This window comes from Salmo trutta, chromosome 24 (assembly GCF_901001165.1).
Source record: "Salmo trutta chromosome 24, fSalTru1.1, whole genome shotgun sequence".
Classification (NCBI taxonomy): Eukaryota; Metazoa; Chordata; class Actinopteri; order Salmoniformes; family Salmonidae; genus Salmo; species Salmo trutta.
The window spans coordinates 23,477,071-23,495,774 of NC_042980.1; the positions used below are offsets into that span (position 1 = coordinate 23,477,071).

General features: G+C 40.8%; 1 protein-coding gene across 8 annotated transcripts in view; it reads left to right on the forward strand.

Moving 5' to 3' along the window:
• Positions 1-8,510: 8,510 nt before the first annotated feature.
• lrp1bb (low density lipoprotein receptor-related protein 1Bb) overlaps positions 8,511-18,704 on the forward strand; it is a 441,142-nt gene continuing 430,948 nt past the window's right edge. For all 8 annotated transcript variants that reach the window (XR_003869151.1, XM_029711578.1, XM_029711581.1 and 5 more), the window contains exon 1: positions 8,511-8,801. Coding sequence is in view for 7 of the 8 variants with exons in the window: in XM_029711578.1 (XP_029567438.1) it covers positions 8,717-8,801 (85 nt within the window). In the remaining variant the exon portion in view is untranslated. The remainder of the gene's footprint in view (positions 8,802-18,704) is intronic.

Genomic DNA, 18,704 nt, shown 5'->3' on the forward strand with positions numbered 1-18,704 from the left:
CAACATACATTTTCATATTCCATCTGTTGTCAATACTACCATTTTGGTTGACAAAACATATTGTCCCAAAGTCAATTTATTGCATGTTACAGTTCTGAGGTAGGTTCTTCATAGGCCAATCATACATTCCATTCCTCCACAGTAAGAGGACAAAGGGATTTTGTCTGCTGCCTTAAGATTTACAATGGCCGTGAGGTGACATAAAACCCCCACCTCCATACCTCTCAATCTCTCCCCCTCTGGTGGGTGTGAGAGATGTCTCTTGTAGGAGTGTGGTCCACGGTAACCTGACCTGAACAGGTCAGTCATGACAGTATGTATGTATGTATGTATGTATGTATGTATGTATGTATGTATGCATGTATGCCTATGTATGTATGTATGTATGTATGTATGTATGTATGTATGTATGTATGTATGTATGTATGTATGTATGTATGTGTGTATGTGTGTATGTGTGTATGTGTGCATGTATGTATGTATGTATGTATGTATGTATGTATGTATGTATGTATGTATGTATGTATGTATGTATGTATGTATGTATGTACACTACATATGTACACTGAATGTATGCACACAGAAATTTCCTTGTTTTGAAAGAAAAGCAATTTTTTTGTCCATTAAAATAACATAAAATTGATCAGAAATACAGTGTAAACATTGTTAATGTTGTAAATGACTATTGTAGCTGGAAACAGCTGATTTTTCTTTAGGAATATCTACATAGGCATACAGAGGCCCATTATCAGCAACCGTCACTCCTGTGTTCCAATGGCACATTGTGTTAGCTAATCCAAGTTTATCATTTTAAAAGGCTAATTGTTCATTAGAAAACCATTTTGCAATTATGTTAGCACAGCTGAAAACTGTTGTCCTGATTAAAGAAGCAATAAAACTGGCTTTCTGTAGACTAGTTGAGTATCTGGAGCATCAGCATTTGTGGGTTCGATTACAGGCTCAAAATGCCCAGAAACAAAGAACTTTCTTCTGAAACTCGTCAGTCTATTCTTGTTCTGAGAAATAAAGGCTATTCCATGTGAGAAACTGAAGATCTCATACAACTCTGTGTACTACTCCCTTCACAGAACAGCGCAAACTGACTCTAACCAGAATAGAAAGAGGAGTGGGAAAACCCGGTGCACAACTGAGCAAGAGGACAAGTACATTAGAGTGTCTAGTTTGAGAAACAGACGCCTCACACGTCCTCAACTGGCAGCTTCATTAAATAGTACCCGCAAAATACCAGTCTCAACATCAAAAGTGAAGAGGAGACTCTGGGATGCTGGCCTTCTAGGTGTTTGTCTAATGAAAACATCCATTGTGATGTGGATGAGAACCTGTGGCCAAATCCACAAGACAGGGTTGATGGAAATATAGAAGTTCAGTAATCAATCTATTGTTTTGCTTTTTACAGTAAGCCAGGTGAGGAACACTGCAGTTGACGTTTTACTGTACTGTAAATTCCGGACTATAAGCCGCAACTTTTTTCTCACGCTTTGAACCTCGCGGCTTAAACAATGACGCGGCTAATATATGGATTTTTCCAGCTTTCAAATTTTATTTCTCCAAAAAAACACATTCTGTGACATGCTCAGTTTTTTGGCGGCATGAAGCTTTCATTAGACCAATGAAATTGCCGAACGGGTTAAGGTCAAACAGTGACGAGAGCGACAATGAAAACGATCCAATATCGGATGAAGCAATTCTGAGGCTATTCAACTCCGACACCGAAGGAGATGACTTCAGTGGTTTCAGTGCACAGGAGGAGGAAGATAGTGACCAAAGACTTTCTTGGTAGGCTACTATTAATTTTTGTTACAAGCCGTGTTTCGTTAAAGCCTGTGTAAAGTTAATTTGTTTCAATGTACCGGTAGGCACCTGCGGCTTATAGACATGTGTGGCTTATTTATGTTCAAAATAAAAATAAAAATTAAATTCAGTGGGTGCGGCTTATATTCAGGTGCGCTCAATAGTCTGGAAATTACGGTAGTTTTTTTCTTTTTTGTAGCTAATTATTTTTGCTTTGATTCAAAGAAACCTATGTTGTGATTTTATTGTATTTCATCAATACATTTCAGATTTTGTTCAATGATTCCACTGTCTGTAGTATTCTCTCTACTAGTCCTTTTACAGTGATGTATTTACGTGTAGTACCATAATGAAACATGTATCACATATTTTGTACTACAATATTTAATGATTGTTCAAACAACTACACAGTGAAACTATCAGTATCTTGTGTGTGGGTGATCTAAATGAATGTTCCTATGGTATTTCATGATAAATTTGTTATTTGAACCAATGATGCTGCAAGTTTAAGGTTTCTTTAAAGATCTGAATGCACAGTGCAATGTTTTGAACATTGGACAGTGTAACGTTTGGGTGCAGCAATCAGGCTCAAAGAGCAGAGGGTAGGACGAATGCAATTTAATATAGGACTGAATACGGTCACGCCAAATACACTAGTATCAAAACCCAGACCGGGCCAAAACAGGACCCACTACAGTACTGCGTAAAAGCAAATAAACACATCCACCAACACTACACAGGAGAAACAAGCCCGCACAACAGCAAGCGGGCATCTCCAGCTTAAATAGCTCCTAATCAAACCCCAACAAGGAACAGGTGAAAACAATCAGAACCAACCAACCGAAAAGGGAAAAAGGGATCGGTGGCCGCTAGTAGACCGGTGACGACGACCGCCGAGCACTGCCCGAACAGGAAGGGGAACCGCCTTCGGTGGGATTCGTAACAGACAGCCTGTGTTACAAGTGTTGACCGTTTTGAGTTTTGTGTCTAGAGTTTTGAAAAATGACCACAAGGTTCTGAAATTAGTGCCAAAGTGATTGTAAAAAACTGTAATCAGACAACACTTTTCAGCTTTTCTAACATAATTGCAAAATGGTTTTCTAATGATCAATTAGCCTTTTAAAATGGTAAACTTGGATTAGCTAACACAACGTGCCATTGGAACACAGGAGTGATGTGTATAAGGGTCCCCAAACGTTTGAACGGTAGTGTATGTATGTATGTATGTATGTATGTATGTATGTATGTATGTATGTATGTATGTATGTATGTATGTATGTATGTATGTATGTGTGTATGTGTGTGTGTGTGTGTGTATGTGTATGTATGTGTGTGTGTATGTATGTATGCATGTGTGTATGTATGTGGGCGAATGTATGTGTGTGTTATGTAGGCCTGGGCCGTCTGCCACAGACTCTGAAAGGGAGCTCCATGAAGGAGGTCTGTCAGTATGAGTTAGAGACGGTGTGTGTGTGTGTTAGAGACAGGGGATGCCTCCTAACTGGAGAAAATAAACAAAGGACACGTTAAATGAATCATGTCAGGGCACAACAACACGATACAAACATTGAGTTGATACTATACATTGATGGACACATGTTTACTCTCCTTCTGAACAAACATGCACTAATACTTAATTTTTATTAAAGAAACAAACAATTCATTTAGATTATTGTGCAAATATCTTTTTACCATTAACTTCCTGAGTAAATACCTGGTATTTTACGTATTGTAAATTAACATGATACTGATCATTTTCATGTTTTAACCTGCCTTAGTTCATATCCTATTACTTAAGGGAGTCATATTATGTGTATTGTGTTGGAGGGGTTGTAGAGGGTTGTGGCCTGAGGTGGGTTGGTTGGTTGGCTGACTAACTGACAATCCTGATGCTGACCCCTCCAGCTAAAACATCCAATACCTCTTAATCTCAATCAGTGGAGACACATTAGTCAGGTATCCAGCAGCTACAGTATAGTTTCTGCTTCTCTTCTGTCTGCTCCCCTGGTCCCCACCCAGTAGACAGATGCGCACACACACACACACACACACACACACACACACACACACACACACACACACACACGCGCAAGCAGACACGCACGCACACACCATGGCCTCCTGAGGTTACAGAGCAACCTGCCTACCAGGATATCACTCCAGCAACCTGCTTCTCTCAGCCACCGGCACAGCTTCTTTTCCCTTCTCTTAAGTCAACCAGCAGGGTCTCTGAAGCCCAGGTTTTGACGGCTGAAGTGTGTGTGCGTGCGTCCATGTGTGCATGTGTGTGCCTCTGTGTGTGTGTGCATGTGTGTGCATGTATGTGTGTGTGTGTGCGCACGTCCATCCCTGTATGTGTGTTTCTGGGCAAACCATCCACTCCCTCACTTCCACTCCCCCCTACACCCCCCCCTCTCCTCCACCCCCCGCAGGCTAAGATGGTGTTCATTATTTGGTCAGAGTGGGTCCCGATAGTGAGCTGAGTAATTGAGGCTCCATCTGTGAGCTCTGCTCATCTGGTTCTCTGCTCCTCTGGGACCCAGGCGGTTTATTGGAGAGGGACCTAAAACTGAGCCAGGCAGACAGGCAGGGAGACAGTGATTTGTTTTGTTGTCATGACATATGGATATACTGTAGGTAGTAAATATGTGTCGTTGTCTTTCATGGTCAACTAAACTTCATACAGTATATCACAGAATAATACAATCCGCTAATCTATTTTTGGGGATACGTTTTCACAATATCATAAATATGAAATTATAATAATTTTGGGGGAGGGTTACTGTGACCACAATAATTTATTCTCCAAACTAATTGTAAGGAGCTGCAAATAAGCAAGAGTCTCTTGTTCTCTAGATGGCAGTAGTAAGTTAAACATATCACAGAACATTTTCAACCATGCAACAAGCGTGCTTGTGTGTGCATGTGTGTTTGTGTGTGTTTGTGCATGCGTGTGGTGTGCATCTTCTATCGAGTGCATGTTCCATGGCATTACTGTATTGATTGGAAATTCAAAGGTGTAGGCTTAACTCAGAATAGAGAGACAGTGTTTGGTTGTACTGTAGCGCTCCAGTAGTTTGATGTCACTATGCTCTGCCTGCCAAAAACATATTATTGTTTATTCCTTGAATAAATTGAGAGGTTGTCACATCTTGTTTCCGTTATAACCAAAGTAATTACCTTGAGATTGCTCTGTGTATTAAAACAACTGCACCAGGCTCAGAGATATCACAGTTTTAATAAATTGTGCAAATTATATTTTTGTAATCAAATGCAATTATATGTTATTCCTTGGTGACAATATTTATGAAAATGTCAAATAAATGAATTGGCACAATAAGTCGATGTCTGTGTGTTGTTTGTTGAATATGTTGATTGAATAAAAATGGAGAGCTGTGGATGGCTTTCCAAACTGTAAATTCAAAGACACCTTAACAGCGTTTCTATGGTGGAGAGAACACGAAGACATGTCCGAGTTTTATTTATGACAGACTGACTGTGGGTGTAGACCCTTAAATCATTTTGATAGTGGTTTATCCCCATCATTTGCACACACACACACAAACACACACAAGCATTTCATAACATGACTGAAGAAGCAATGGAGATGTTCATTTTGTTCTCAACATTTTGCTATGCCCCCGAAGGCCCTGCTGTGTTGCTGTGTATTGTCCGCATCTAGTGAAAAGCCCAATTCATTTCAATCTGACACATGAGTGAGGTGATTCATCCACCAAATTGCTGTCATCTAAGTGGTTGATGTCATGTAAGTGCTGTCTTTCCCTCTCTCTCCTTTCACTTTCTCTCTCTCGCTCTCTCTCTCTTTTTCTCTCTCTCTCTCTCTGTCTGTGTGATGCTTCATTGGCATTTTGCCATTTTCAACAGGACTGCTGTGCACAACACAACAACACTGGCCTCAGTGTACCCCTAATAGCCCATCCACTTACACTAAAGCTCTGCTCTTCCATCAAATGTGTGTCAATATAAACAGTTGGCAATTTAAAGTTTTTCTGTTCATTTTTGTTCTGCAAACTCAAATGCTCTTTTATTATCCACAGTTCTTCTGAAAGACACTAATGTTCAGCCATTGAGCAGGATTTTACATGAAGCGGCTGGACATACATATTAGAGCAGTATTGAGCTGAAGAGGAGTCTGAAAATAACAGGAGATAGTCAGGAACGGAGGGGCCAAAGGTAACTAGCCACTCATTTTGAAGTTACCTTATGATCTTAAATATTTACTATACTGAATAAGCGTAAGATGTCAGAGGTTATGCACAATACACCTGAGAAGGTAGCTAGTCATGGAATGGCAATAATGAATACTGCAGACTGCATCCCTCAAGTCACTTACGGAAGGTGGCCCAAAGGGCATGGCACTGGAAACCACACATTACTCATCTCCATATGAACCCCATGACTCCATCATGTATGACCTTGGATCATGTTGTTTGCATGTTTGAGTGCATGGCAGACAGGAGAGCAGCTCCCTGTGTGTGTCGGTGGAGGACACGTGAGTGACGTGATGCAAGAGAGGAAGATAAGTGTGCCCTTCTAGAAGCCTAGTTCGAAAAGCCATGATGCTCACGACAGACCACGGTGCCATTGGGTGTTGAGATATTCTCTGACAGATGTGCTCTGTAGCTAGGCAGCCAGGTCCAGAGTGAGCATTACACTTATTGACAGGTGCAAGCCCTCCCAGTACATGGCTGTCATCATTATTAGTGTAAGGGCTTTATGTCGAAGCTGACATGATTCTATAGGTGTTAGTGTTGCTAATTAGAAGGTGAGGCTGACATGACAGGCAGACAGTTGGTTGCAGATATGTTTGTTCTAGCAGGGAATAGATTAATACACATGAGGTGTTTTCTGAAATAATGAGGGTCTCTCAATGGTGGTCACCAGTGTCAATGCAGGAAGAAAGTACTTTAATTATAATATGTCTTTAGAACATGTATTTGTAGGGAAACTAATGAAATGCACAGAATTGTAATTCTATGTGACGTATGATACATGTTGAATTATGTATATTCAATCAGCAAATTACGAAATAAATTGACAATAACGTTTGAATTATAAATAATAACTGTGATATTTAATGTGTTATAACATTCAGAAAAATGTCAAGCATCTATTCAAACAGTCAATTGGTTTACAGACACTCTATTGTTGAATTTACATTTAGTAAACATGCTTCCAAGTTATTCGGTTTACAGATGTAAGACATGAGGTCCGGCTTCACTTCATAATATCCAACCTATAAAAAACACTGTATTGTTGTGGTTGAAAGAGCAGTAGAGCTCTCTGCTCTCAGCTCTCTTTCCCCTAGAGAATACTGAATGTGAAGGATCATGGTTTAAGCTTCAAAGCTGCAAGTCAGTGCTTTGGAAGGGATGTAGCAGAACAGAGAAACATGTCCATTGGGCTAGCCTTGGGCTATTTAGTGCAGTGTGCGGGCCGACTTCAATAGATAATGAGCACTCCCAGTTTACAATGGCTACCTCCTTGTGTTACAGATTTGTCTCAGACACCTGTCTGTCTTCTAGAAAACTCAGAAAACATGTCAGATGAGGTCTAAACAATTCTACAGCTGAAAAATGATGTATGTTTGCTTTAGATTTTGTAAGATAAAGACTGGCATAGGGCCTACACTGCACCATTAGAGGTAACCCTATACCCACTAGTCATTTTTACAATTGTATTACATTTAAACATTTCATTTTACTACAGTGTATTCATCATATGAGCACATGGATATGTGGATCTACTGGTTGGGTGGTGGAGATTAACATTCTACAGCATCAAAGAGGTACTGTATACGGAGAAGAGTCCAACCCCACAGAAGGTTGAGTGGTAGGGTCTACACTGCACTGTTGGAGTTAACTCTAGTAACCCACTAGTAATTTCCAAAATTGTATTACATTTAACAATTTCATTTAAGTGTAAAATAGTGCATATATCTTATTTACCCATTCTGGAAAATTCTGGTAGAACCACCCAAGCATATGGTTTGAGACCATGAAACCCTGAGCCCATGGATATGTGGGCCTACTTGTTTTACGGAATCCCTGAGAGGTATAGAGGAGAGGAGACCAACCCCACAGGAGAGATGGGGAAGATCCAAAAGGTAATCCAGGTGAAATCTAAAGCCCTGGAATGTTTTATCAATGTCAAACCCAGGAGATATGTATGCTACTTTATTCCCATGACTCCATCTCTGCCTAATGCTACCTTAATTCTACAAGTCAAACATGTGTCCACGTGTAATATGCAACTATAAGTCATGTTTGCATGTATCAAATGACCTCTTCAATTTATGGGAAAATAACATTTTGCTCATTGAAAACCATGTAGCCCATAAGGCTTGGGTGTGTCGCGTCTACCTGAAACTTCCTGAAACTGATAATTATGGTTCCCGGGCTAATGATCATATACAATTTATAAAATAGCCAATCAATAATATTGTTTTATGGGGAATGGGTGATCAACACGTATCCAAAACTATAGACACATGGTGGTGCAAACACTAACACTAACCATGAGCCATTGACGGATTTCCATCTTGTGACACAATGGTTCGATGCTAAGTAATATTAGACACACTTCTATGCGTTTTAAAAAGCCAAGACGCGCAAATTCTGTATCCTCCCACCCCGCCTTCCATTCTTTTCCTCCCCTCTCTCATCGCTCTCTCCCTCTCGTACTGTCTGTCGTACGTCCGTTTAGCTGAACACCTAGCAGAGACCTACTGATCAATGTGAATGTACGGAGTGAGGGAGTGTTTCTGGTCCGTTCTGCAAACAGATTCCTCTTGGCATCCCTGAAGAACGGCGCTCGATTAGGGGGGCTCTCCTGGACTCGCGTGAGAGAAGTGCTGTGGCTCTTCAGCCCTCACTCCGCAACAATGTCCACATTTCTAATCGCCTTTTTCACCATATCGGGATTATTTTCGTGCGTGAAGACCCTGACAGCCGTGGATGCAGAACAAGGTAAGAGAAGCAGGGTAGCAGCTGGTGCGTATGGGAGATGCACAGTCCGATCAAACTTCGCTGGTTCACTCTTTACCATACCGGTGCATGGCCGGGATAACGGGATAATTCAGTTTACCAACATTATGTTGCAACATAATGTTAGTTTTACTCACCCTTTGCTAGTCAGCATCGTAGATGAAATATTCTCAAAATTGCCCACCATGATTCTGGCGAAGGTGGTGCAAATGCGAATGCCATTCATCCCCATGACATCGGAATAATTTAGTCAAAATGATGGGTTGACATTTGTGTATGGTCTATTTCTATTCAGAATGGTGATGTAATAGGCTATAACTAAATGCGGAAGTTGAGCATCATAAGTAGCCTACCCTAAATCATAGTTCGTGGAATATTGTCCGTGGAGACCTGTGCTGTACGGTAGGCTGTAGCCTAGGTTGTTGTAGAATGCAGCCCGCGACTTGCGATGCAGTGACACGGAAACGATGCAAAATAATTATGTTACCTTTCCAGAACTCTCGTCCAAAAACTGGTGATTTTGGCAGGAGCCTTGACTTGTAGTCTAGTTTATTGACATAAAGTAGCCTATACATGGATGTTGCGTTTAGATGGGTTGTTCAAATGTGTTGTGCGCAACAATGACATAAATTGGGAAATTAATGTAGAAAGTGAATGAATTGAAGAATGAAATTAGGATATGCCCATCCTCCATCTGTCAACTGATCAAGTAGGTGTTTGTAATGCTCTCTAAGATTAATATTCTACTTTTCAGCTCATCTTTTGTTTTACTTTGTTGCTATAGATAGTGTAGTTGATCTGTTGAGGGGCAGGCAATATAAATATAGAAAACGTCATCAATACTCCCAACAGAGCGTGGAAACGATGGAAGTAGAATCAAGCCTACGGCAGGTAATCACAGCAGGTGAACGAAACAATGTTTACTTTAGTCTTTGAAATAAAAAGATTAATTTAAAGTTCCAACTCCCCGTGGACGCCCTACTGCTCAGATACATTTTTTTTATGCAGAGTTTGAGGTTGTCAGCACTGCGCCGCTGCTACGACTCAGACATCTCAACGTGAAGGAATCGGTGTTATAGGCTTTGCAAAGTGTTTCAAGTGCGACTAAACTTCAGCATGGATTTCTTTCCAATTCAATAAAAAACAGACAAGCTCACTTTGCACGTACACACAGACTCACACAGACACACACACACACACACACACACACACACACACACACACACACACACACACACACACACACACACACACACACACACACACACACACACACACACACACACCATCTAAAATGTTGTTGCTGAGATTTAATCTATTTCACCATACTATTGCATGCTTTCATTTAGTTCAGGTCTGCACATCAAATAGTGTTATACCTGCCTCACTGAGGATATCAGACATATATGGATATGGCTATCAGAATAGCTTGAGTGAAATCCAGGTAGTTTCATAAAAAAGAACTGTGAACTGGTCTGGTATCCCCTGGGACTACTTCTGTAGAATTAATTATTTCTGGGAGAGATGGAGGAACTTATCCATAAAGAAGTAAAGATAAAATGCCATTTTGGATTTAATAGACCTTAAGCATGCCTGTGCACAATACCAGATAGGTAAAGTAATTTGGGGTTTACGTTTTGATTTTAAATTACTGTAGGCTAATAGTTTTACTCAGAAGAATACCAATTATTTTCCTGTTGGTATTCGTCTTGGGAAAGGTATGATACTTTTTTTAACCTATTTTTTATGCCATTATGTACTTGTTCCTAAATCAGTCCCTGCCATCTAACATTGAGCAGAGGCCAGGGACTAGCAGTACAATGCTGAGCAGACACAATGACATGATGAGAGTTGAGGAGAGGAGGTAGGTATAGTCCATACTAACCTGCCTTTATTTTATCACAGTACCCTTGATCTCCTGTGGTGTCTGCCACAGTAGATAACCATCACCACATACAAACAGCTCAAGGTTGTTTGAAATGTATAACCCCTTTTACCATGGCTATGGTTGTATGGTTAAAGACACAGGTTGGATGCAATGCTTCCCTAATGTAATCTAATGACATTAGTAAGGTTTCCTTCAGGGGCTAATTAGATGAGATGTTATCTATCTGAGCATCATGCTTCTATGCTGGACTATCATCCAGTAGGATGGGAGGTACTCCTGTTGATGGATATAAATCAGTAAATCAGTAGTCTACATGCAGATATATATAGATACACTGAGTGAACAAAACATAAGGAACACCTTCCTAATATTGAGTTGCACCCCCCTTTTGCCCTCAGAACAGCCTCAATTCGTCGGGCCATGGACTCTACAAGCTGTCGAAAGCGTTCCAAAGGGATGCTGGCTCATGTTGACTCCAATGCTTCCCACAGTTGTGTCAAGTTGGCTGAATGTCCTTTGGGTTGTGGACCATTCTTGATACACACTGGAAACTTTTCAGCATGAAAAACTCAGTAGCGTTGCAGTTCTTGACACACTCATACTGGTGCTACCATACCCCATTCAAAGGCACTTAAATATTTTGTCTTGACCATTCACCCTCTGAATGTCACACATATACAATCCATGTCTCAATTTTCTCAAGGCTTAAAAATCCTTCTTTAACCTGTCTCCTCCCCTTCATCTACACTGATTGAAGTGGATATAACAGATGACATCAATAAGGGATCATAGCGTTCACCTGGATTCATTATGGAAAGAGCAGGTGTTTCTAATGTTTTGTACGCTCAGTGTATATTGTAATGTAAAATATTGAATATAGTGAGATAAGTCTTAACAGCAAATATCTATGACTACACTGATACTGATTGTTTTGTACAATCAGTGTATAGCCATATATCTCTCTCTATACATTTACAGTATGATTCTGCAATATATTTCTTCTTGTTGTTTTCTTTCTTGTTTTCTTGTTTTCTGTGGTAACAGTAGCCCATAAAAATCTGTTTTGTTGATGACCGAAAGGGTCTCCTAGAGATTATCAATGTCACCTTACTGTATGGTTGCGTTACATGATCTGCAAGGAGATTTTCCATGGAAACAGATGTGTTTTACTCTTGACCCTCTGAGGCTCTTAGGCTGGACCCACTTCTGTTTTCATAGCTGGTTTACATATTTGTCCAGATGGATGGAAAGCATTTCTGTAAAATGTGCAGGCTGTTATGGCTTTCTAGGAGAACCAACCCAACCCAGAACCAAAATGGCAGAGCAAGTCAAGGCCTCTGCATCAGATGATCTCAGTTTAATTTGTTTACTCAGTAAACATTCTCATCAAATCAAATCAAACTTTATTTGTCACATGCGCCGAATACAACAAGTGTAGAGCTTACCGTGAAATGCTTACTTACAAGCCCTTAACCAACATTGCAATTCAAGAAGAGTTATAAAAATATTTACCAAATAAACTAAAGTAAAAAAAATATAAAAAGTAACACAATAAAATAACAATAACGAGGCTATATACAGGAGGTACCGGTACCGAGTCAGTGTGCGGGGGTACAGGTTAGTTGAGGTAATTTGTATGTAGGTAGTGGTGAAGTGACTATGCATAGATAATAAACAGAGAGTAGCAGCAGTGTACAAAACACATGGAGGGGGGAGGGGGCGTCAATGTAAATAGTCCGGTGGCCATTTGATTAATTATTCAGCATGCTTATGGCTTGGGGGTAGAAGCTGTTAAGGAGCCTTTTGGTCCTAGACTTGGTGCTCCGGTACCGCTTGCCGTACGGTAGCAGAGAAAACAGTCTATGACTTGGGTGACTGGAGTCTCTGACAATTTTATGGGCTTTCCTCTGACACCGCCTATTATATAGGTTCTGGATGGCAGGAAGCTTGGCCCCAGTGATGTACTGCGCTGTACACACTACCCTCTGTAGCGCATTATGGTCACGGCTGTCTCGGTGTGTCTAGACCATGATAGTTCGTTGGTGATGTGGACACCAAGGAACTTGAAACTCTCGACCTGCTCCACTACAGCCGGTCGATGTTAATGGGGGCCTGTTCGGCCCTTCTTTTCCTATAGTCCACGATCAGCTCCTTTGTCTTGCTCACATTGAGGGAGAGGTTGTTGTCTTGGCACCACACTGCCAGTTCTCTGACCTCCTCCCTATAGGCTGTCTCATCGTTGTCGGTGATCAGGCAAACACTGTTGTGTCATCAGCAAACTTAATGATGGTGTTGGAGTAGTGTTTGGCCACGCACTCGTGGTTGAACAGGGAGTACACTACTGGTCAAACGTTTTAGAACACCTACTCATTCAAGGGTTTTTCTTTATTTTACTATTTTCTACATTGTAGAATAATAGTGAAGACATCAAAACTATGAAATAACACATATGGAATAATGTAGTAACCAAAAAAGTGTTAAACAAATCTCAATATATTTTATATTTGAGTTTCTTAAAAATAAAGAAAAACCCTTGAATGAGTAAATGTTTTCAAATACTTTTGACCGGTAGTGTACATGTCAATGGAACAAATTCGATTTTATAGGCGAAGCCCACTGCAGTACAAATATGGTATAAAGAGAATTTAAATGACCAAGACAAGACATTCTATCCAATTCTATCAGTTAAGTGCTATTGTTAGTGGACTTCTCAGTTCTACACAGGATTAGGCTAGAGATAGAATAGCCAATGGCCCTAGGGTATGTGAGCAGGCATTGACAGTCAGGTGCTCCCAGATGGCTTGTTATGGTCTGGATGTGGTTACTGGATGCTGAAAGAATTGGATAGAATGTCTTGTCTTGGTCATTTAAGTTCTCTTTATAACAGATTTGCACTGCAGTGGGCTTTGCCTATAAAATCGAATTTGTACCATTGACATGTATATGATGAGAATGTTTACTGAGTAAACAAATCAAACATATTTTCTTATTACTGCTGACACAATGTGATGTTTACATAAAATGGTTTCCCGCAGGGTCAGCATAACTGAATAAATTCCAAAGACTATATTTAATCTACCTTCACATACAGTGGCAATAAAAAGTATGTGAACCCTTTGGAATTATCTGGATATCTGCAGAAATTGGTCATATCTGATCTTCATCTAAGTCACAACAACAGACAAACCCAGTCTGCTTAAACTAATAACACACAAATTCATGTATTTTTCTTGTCTATATTGAATACATCATTTAAACATTCATAGTGTAGGTTGGAAAAAGTATGTGAACCCCTAGGCTGATGACTTCTCCAAAAGCTAATTGGAGTCAGGAGTCAGCTAACCTGGAGTACAATCATTGAGACAAGATTGGAGATGTTGGTTAGAGCTGCCCTGCCCTATAAAAAACACTCACAAAATTTGAGTTTTGCTATTCACAAGAAACATTGCCTGATGTGAACCATGCCTCTAACAAAAGAGATCTCAGAAGACTTAAGATTAAGAATTGTTGACTTGCATAAAGCTGGAAAGGGTTACAAAAGTATTTCTAAAAGCCTTGATATTCATCAGTCCACGATAAAACAAATTGTCTATAAATGGAGAAAGTTCAGCACTGTTGCTACTCTCCTTAGGAGTGGCCGTCCTGCAAAGATGACTGGAAGAGCACAGCGCAGAATGCTCAATGAGGCTAAGAAGAATCCTAGAGTGTCAACTAAAGACTTACAGAAATCTCTGGAAAATGCTAACATCTCTGTTGATGAGTCTACGATACATAAAAAACTAAACAAGAATGGTGTTCATGGGAGGACACCACGGAAGAAGCCACTGCTGTCCAAAAAAACATTGCTGCACGTCTGAGGTTCGTAAAAGAGCATCTGGATGTTCCAGCGCTACTGGCAAAATATTGTGTAGACAGATGAAACTAAAGTTGAGTTGTTTGGAAGGAACACACAACGCTATGTGTGGAGAAAAAAAGCACAGCACACCAACATCAACATCTCATCCCAACTGTAAAGTATGGTGAAGGGAGCATCACGCTTTGGAGCTGCTTTGCTGCCTCAGGGCCTGGACAGATTGCTATCATCGACGGAAAAATTAATTCCCAAGTTTATCAAGACATTTTGCAGGAGAATGTAAGGCTACCTGTCCGCCAATTGAAGCTCAACAGAAGTTGGGTGATGCAACAGGACAACAACCCAAAATACAGGAGTAAATCAACAACAGATTGGCTTGAACAGAAGAAAAAACGCCTTCTGGAGTGGCCCAGTCAGAGTCCTGACCTCAACCCGATTGAGATGCTGTGGCATGACCTCAAGAGAGCGATTCATACCAGGCATCCCAAGAATATTGCTGAACTGAAACAGTTTTGTAAAGAGGAATGGTCCAAAATTCCTCCTGACCGTTGAGCAGGTCTGATCCGCAACTACAGAAAATGTTTGGTTGAGGTTATTGCTGCCAAAGTAGGGTCAACCAGTTATTAAAACCAAGGGTTCACATACTTTTCCCACCCTGCACTGTGAATGTTTACACCGTGTGTTCAATAAAGACATGAAAACGTATAATTGTTTGTGTGTTATTAGTTTAAGCAGACTGTGTTTGTCTATTGTTGTGACTTAGATGAAGATCATATCAAATTTTATGACAAATTTATGCAGAAGTCCAGGTAATTCCATAGGGTTCACATACTTTTTCTTGCCACTGTATCTTGTGTGGTTCAACAAAGTCTCAACATCTGCGAAACAAAGCCATTATCTCACCTCTGCACCTTTTCCTAACAGTCAAGCTGTTAGTAAGCTTCTCCCTAGTTTTCTAGGCAACTTAAAACTTGAGAGGTAAAGTTCAATAAACATGAGACATGGGGATGAATGATTCCAACTAAAATACACAGAGTTGACCAAACAGGATTTGTATGAATCACTTCTCAGGCAGTAGTGCTAGACCAACCACTACCTCATCTCTTCCTCTATAAATCAGACTAGCTTTCAGCACTCACTGCTCTGAGACAACAAGCTCTATTTCATCCTGGTTTCAAGAGGGTTCAAGTATAAGGGGAATCAGCTGACCAATATCTACAGTGGTTTCTCCCATCACTCTTCACACTATAGTTCCGACTGCCGACCCGAACAGTGTTTTTCTGGTTTGGATATTGAATTTTCACATTGTTCTTTTCAGCACAGTTACAACAAATAAGGCCAGCAGTGTACTGCTCAGCTTGGCTTGGTTCTGTTCGGCTCAGAAGTGTGAAAAATCACGTTTGATAACAGTGTCCTATTGAGGTTCTGTAGACATTGGATTTTGATTGTGATAACTCAGTATCACCCTGCATGGTCTTAATACATGACAATTCAATTAGCTGTAGATTGGCTGACATGGTGGAAGATCTCCAGCCATCCGCTGGATAATTGACTTGACTGGATTGATTTGAGTCTGCCGGAGGAGGAGCCTTTGTGTTTGACCCGTATGATCTGTTTGTGTTGATTCTACTCATTTGACTCAATTATTCATCGGTGAGGGGTTTAATATTCGATATTTCTGAAATGTTACAGAATTGGTTATGTGATTAATGAATCAATGAGTGTTTCCTACTGAAAAGGGGCCTGTCTCTAAGGACGTGTATCAAAGTGCCGGCTAAGCCAGATAGTACTACTGAGATGGCTGCTGCCTTGGAAAATAGGCACAATTTAATTATTGATGTGATAAAGTAATAACTGTTTTATTGCCAAATATGCTGATGAAAGGGGAGGGCAGGAAAGGGGGAGCGGGGGGCAGGAAAAGAGCCGTGACGGAATAACCCTAATATGACCAGAATCAGTTTATTTGAAGATAAGGTCATGGAATGGTAGATGAGATAGAATAGTATATTTACTGCACTGTATATGTTAACAGAACAAATTGCATAACACATTGTACATTGACTGTTGCCTTCCGCAAAAAAAAACACACATATACAAATACATACAAAGCAAACCGAATGACAGCAGCCAGTAGAGACTAGAGACAGAACATGGAAGACATACAGAATCATGCACTGATCATGTAATAATCATCTGTTGTAAAACAATAAGACAATCAGGACTAAAATGGTTTAAAAGTGGTGTCTGTCTGAATGTGATGTGTTGCTTCAGTAGTCTCAGCTAGCTTCTGGCCTGAAAGGGAGAGCTCTTCTTGGCTGCGGCTGGGGAAAGTGTCTCATTCAGGGGGCTAAAGTCTGTACTCTCCCTCTGTCCATCAGTTTGACAGGGTAAAACGGCGATCACAGAGAGGCAGCACCCCAAGGAGCAGGCCTGCTAGTGACTGTGTGCTCATCATACCTTATAGGAGCCAGCCAGGTCTCACTGAGGCTGAGTGAAATGCTGCTCTCTCATCTTGTTTCCCACTCTTTTCAGACTGAACATGAAGCTTTACCCTTTAGGAAATACCACTGCAGGTTGCCCTTTTCTCTAACCTTAAACTAGTTTGTGTAGTTGACCATAGGCCTTCTCCTTTAACTGCCTTGTATAGTCACCACGGTAGCAGAGGGGTTAGAGTTGTTTTGCCCTGGAGGATGTTACCATGGGGATAACCTCCTGATGCACCATACTGGCCATAGACACCTGAAAAGAGAGAGAGAGAGAGAGAGAGAGAGAGAGAGAGACAGACAGACAGACAGACAGACAGACAGACAGACAGACAGACAGACAGACAGACAGACAGACAGACAGACAGATACTAGTTAGAAAGAGAGACACACACACACACACACAGATCCAGGTCTGTAGGTCAGTCATGCTCATGTCATGCCCCTGTGCCGTAGCATTGTTGTATCTGTGGCCCAGGGACCAGGCTGTAGTGTGGAGCAGGGACCAGGGCTGCTAAGCCAGGCTGGAGAGACTCTATCCCTCCCAGCTGCCACCTGGCACAGGACACAGGCAGAGCAGAGGGCTCAGGGGTCGATGCTTGCAGCAGTTGCCCAGAAATGAGAACAGGCAGGGGATTCATCCAACACCCAACAATCCTCATTCAGCAACAGCAGAGAAAGAGTCACCCAGGGCCATTTGGTGATGCCACCATAAAAATATCATTAGTAATAATAATTCCATGCTACGCTGCCCTTCATTAAATCAGGGTGATAAGAAAAATACAAAAATGGCGTTGTAAATAATCTACATAATTTAATTGTCTGTAATCTTCCTTATGGACTTGATCATATGAATGCTTAAGCAACAATGGTAAACTAGGCAATCACTGTATATATATTTTGAATTATTTGTTTTTACTCATAGTTATAAGACATAACCTTTTAAGAGGTTCTGAGTTAAAATATTCGTCTTCTAGGGTCACTGCTAGGAGAGAGATCCATTGGAGTAAAATATTTTGATAGGTGCAAGGCATTGCCATAAGATACAGTATGTATAGGGAATGCATAGGCACTACTGTCTATGGGCATTAAACACACAAATTCACGCATGCTTGATGCACACACACACACACACACACACACACACACACACACACACACACACACACACACACACACACACACACACACACACACACACACACACAATTAAAGAAACTCGCAGAGGCTGGCAGCTTTAAGTGGATGTCTGAGCTGTTGCCCATGTAGAGGGTCTTTGGCTGTGTACGTTGTTGTCCAGGGCTTCGGAGGGCTACGGGAGGGATGGAAGAGAGAATTATTGTCATTCATGTCCATCCCGCTCCTCTCAGGAATGATAGGATCAGTTAAATCTGTGACTAGTTAATTGACGGGTACACTGACATGTTGGGTTGAAAAATTAGGGTCGTCTATCGAATGAAGTATTATCTTTTAAACCATTGTTTAGTCTGACTATATGTCTAAATCTGACAGGGTCACCTGTCATCAATCTGCATCGGTATGTTTTTCTTTGGAAGTTGTTCATTTGCTTCTGGTCTCTTACTTACATGCTTTGACGGTGCAGTGACAGTCCTGTTAATTTCTGTATTCATTTAGTTGTGTTTGTTCCTCATTTTACCTTA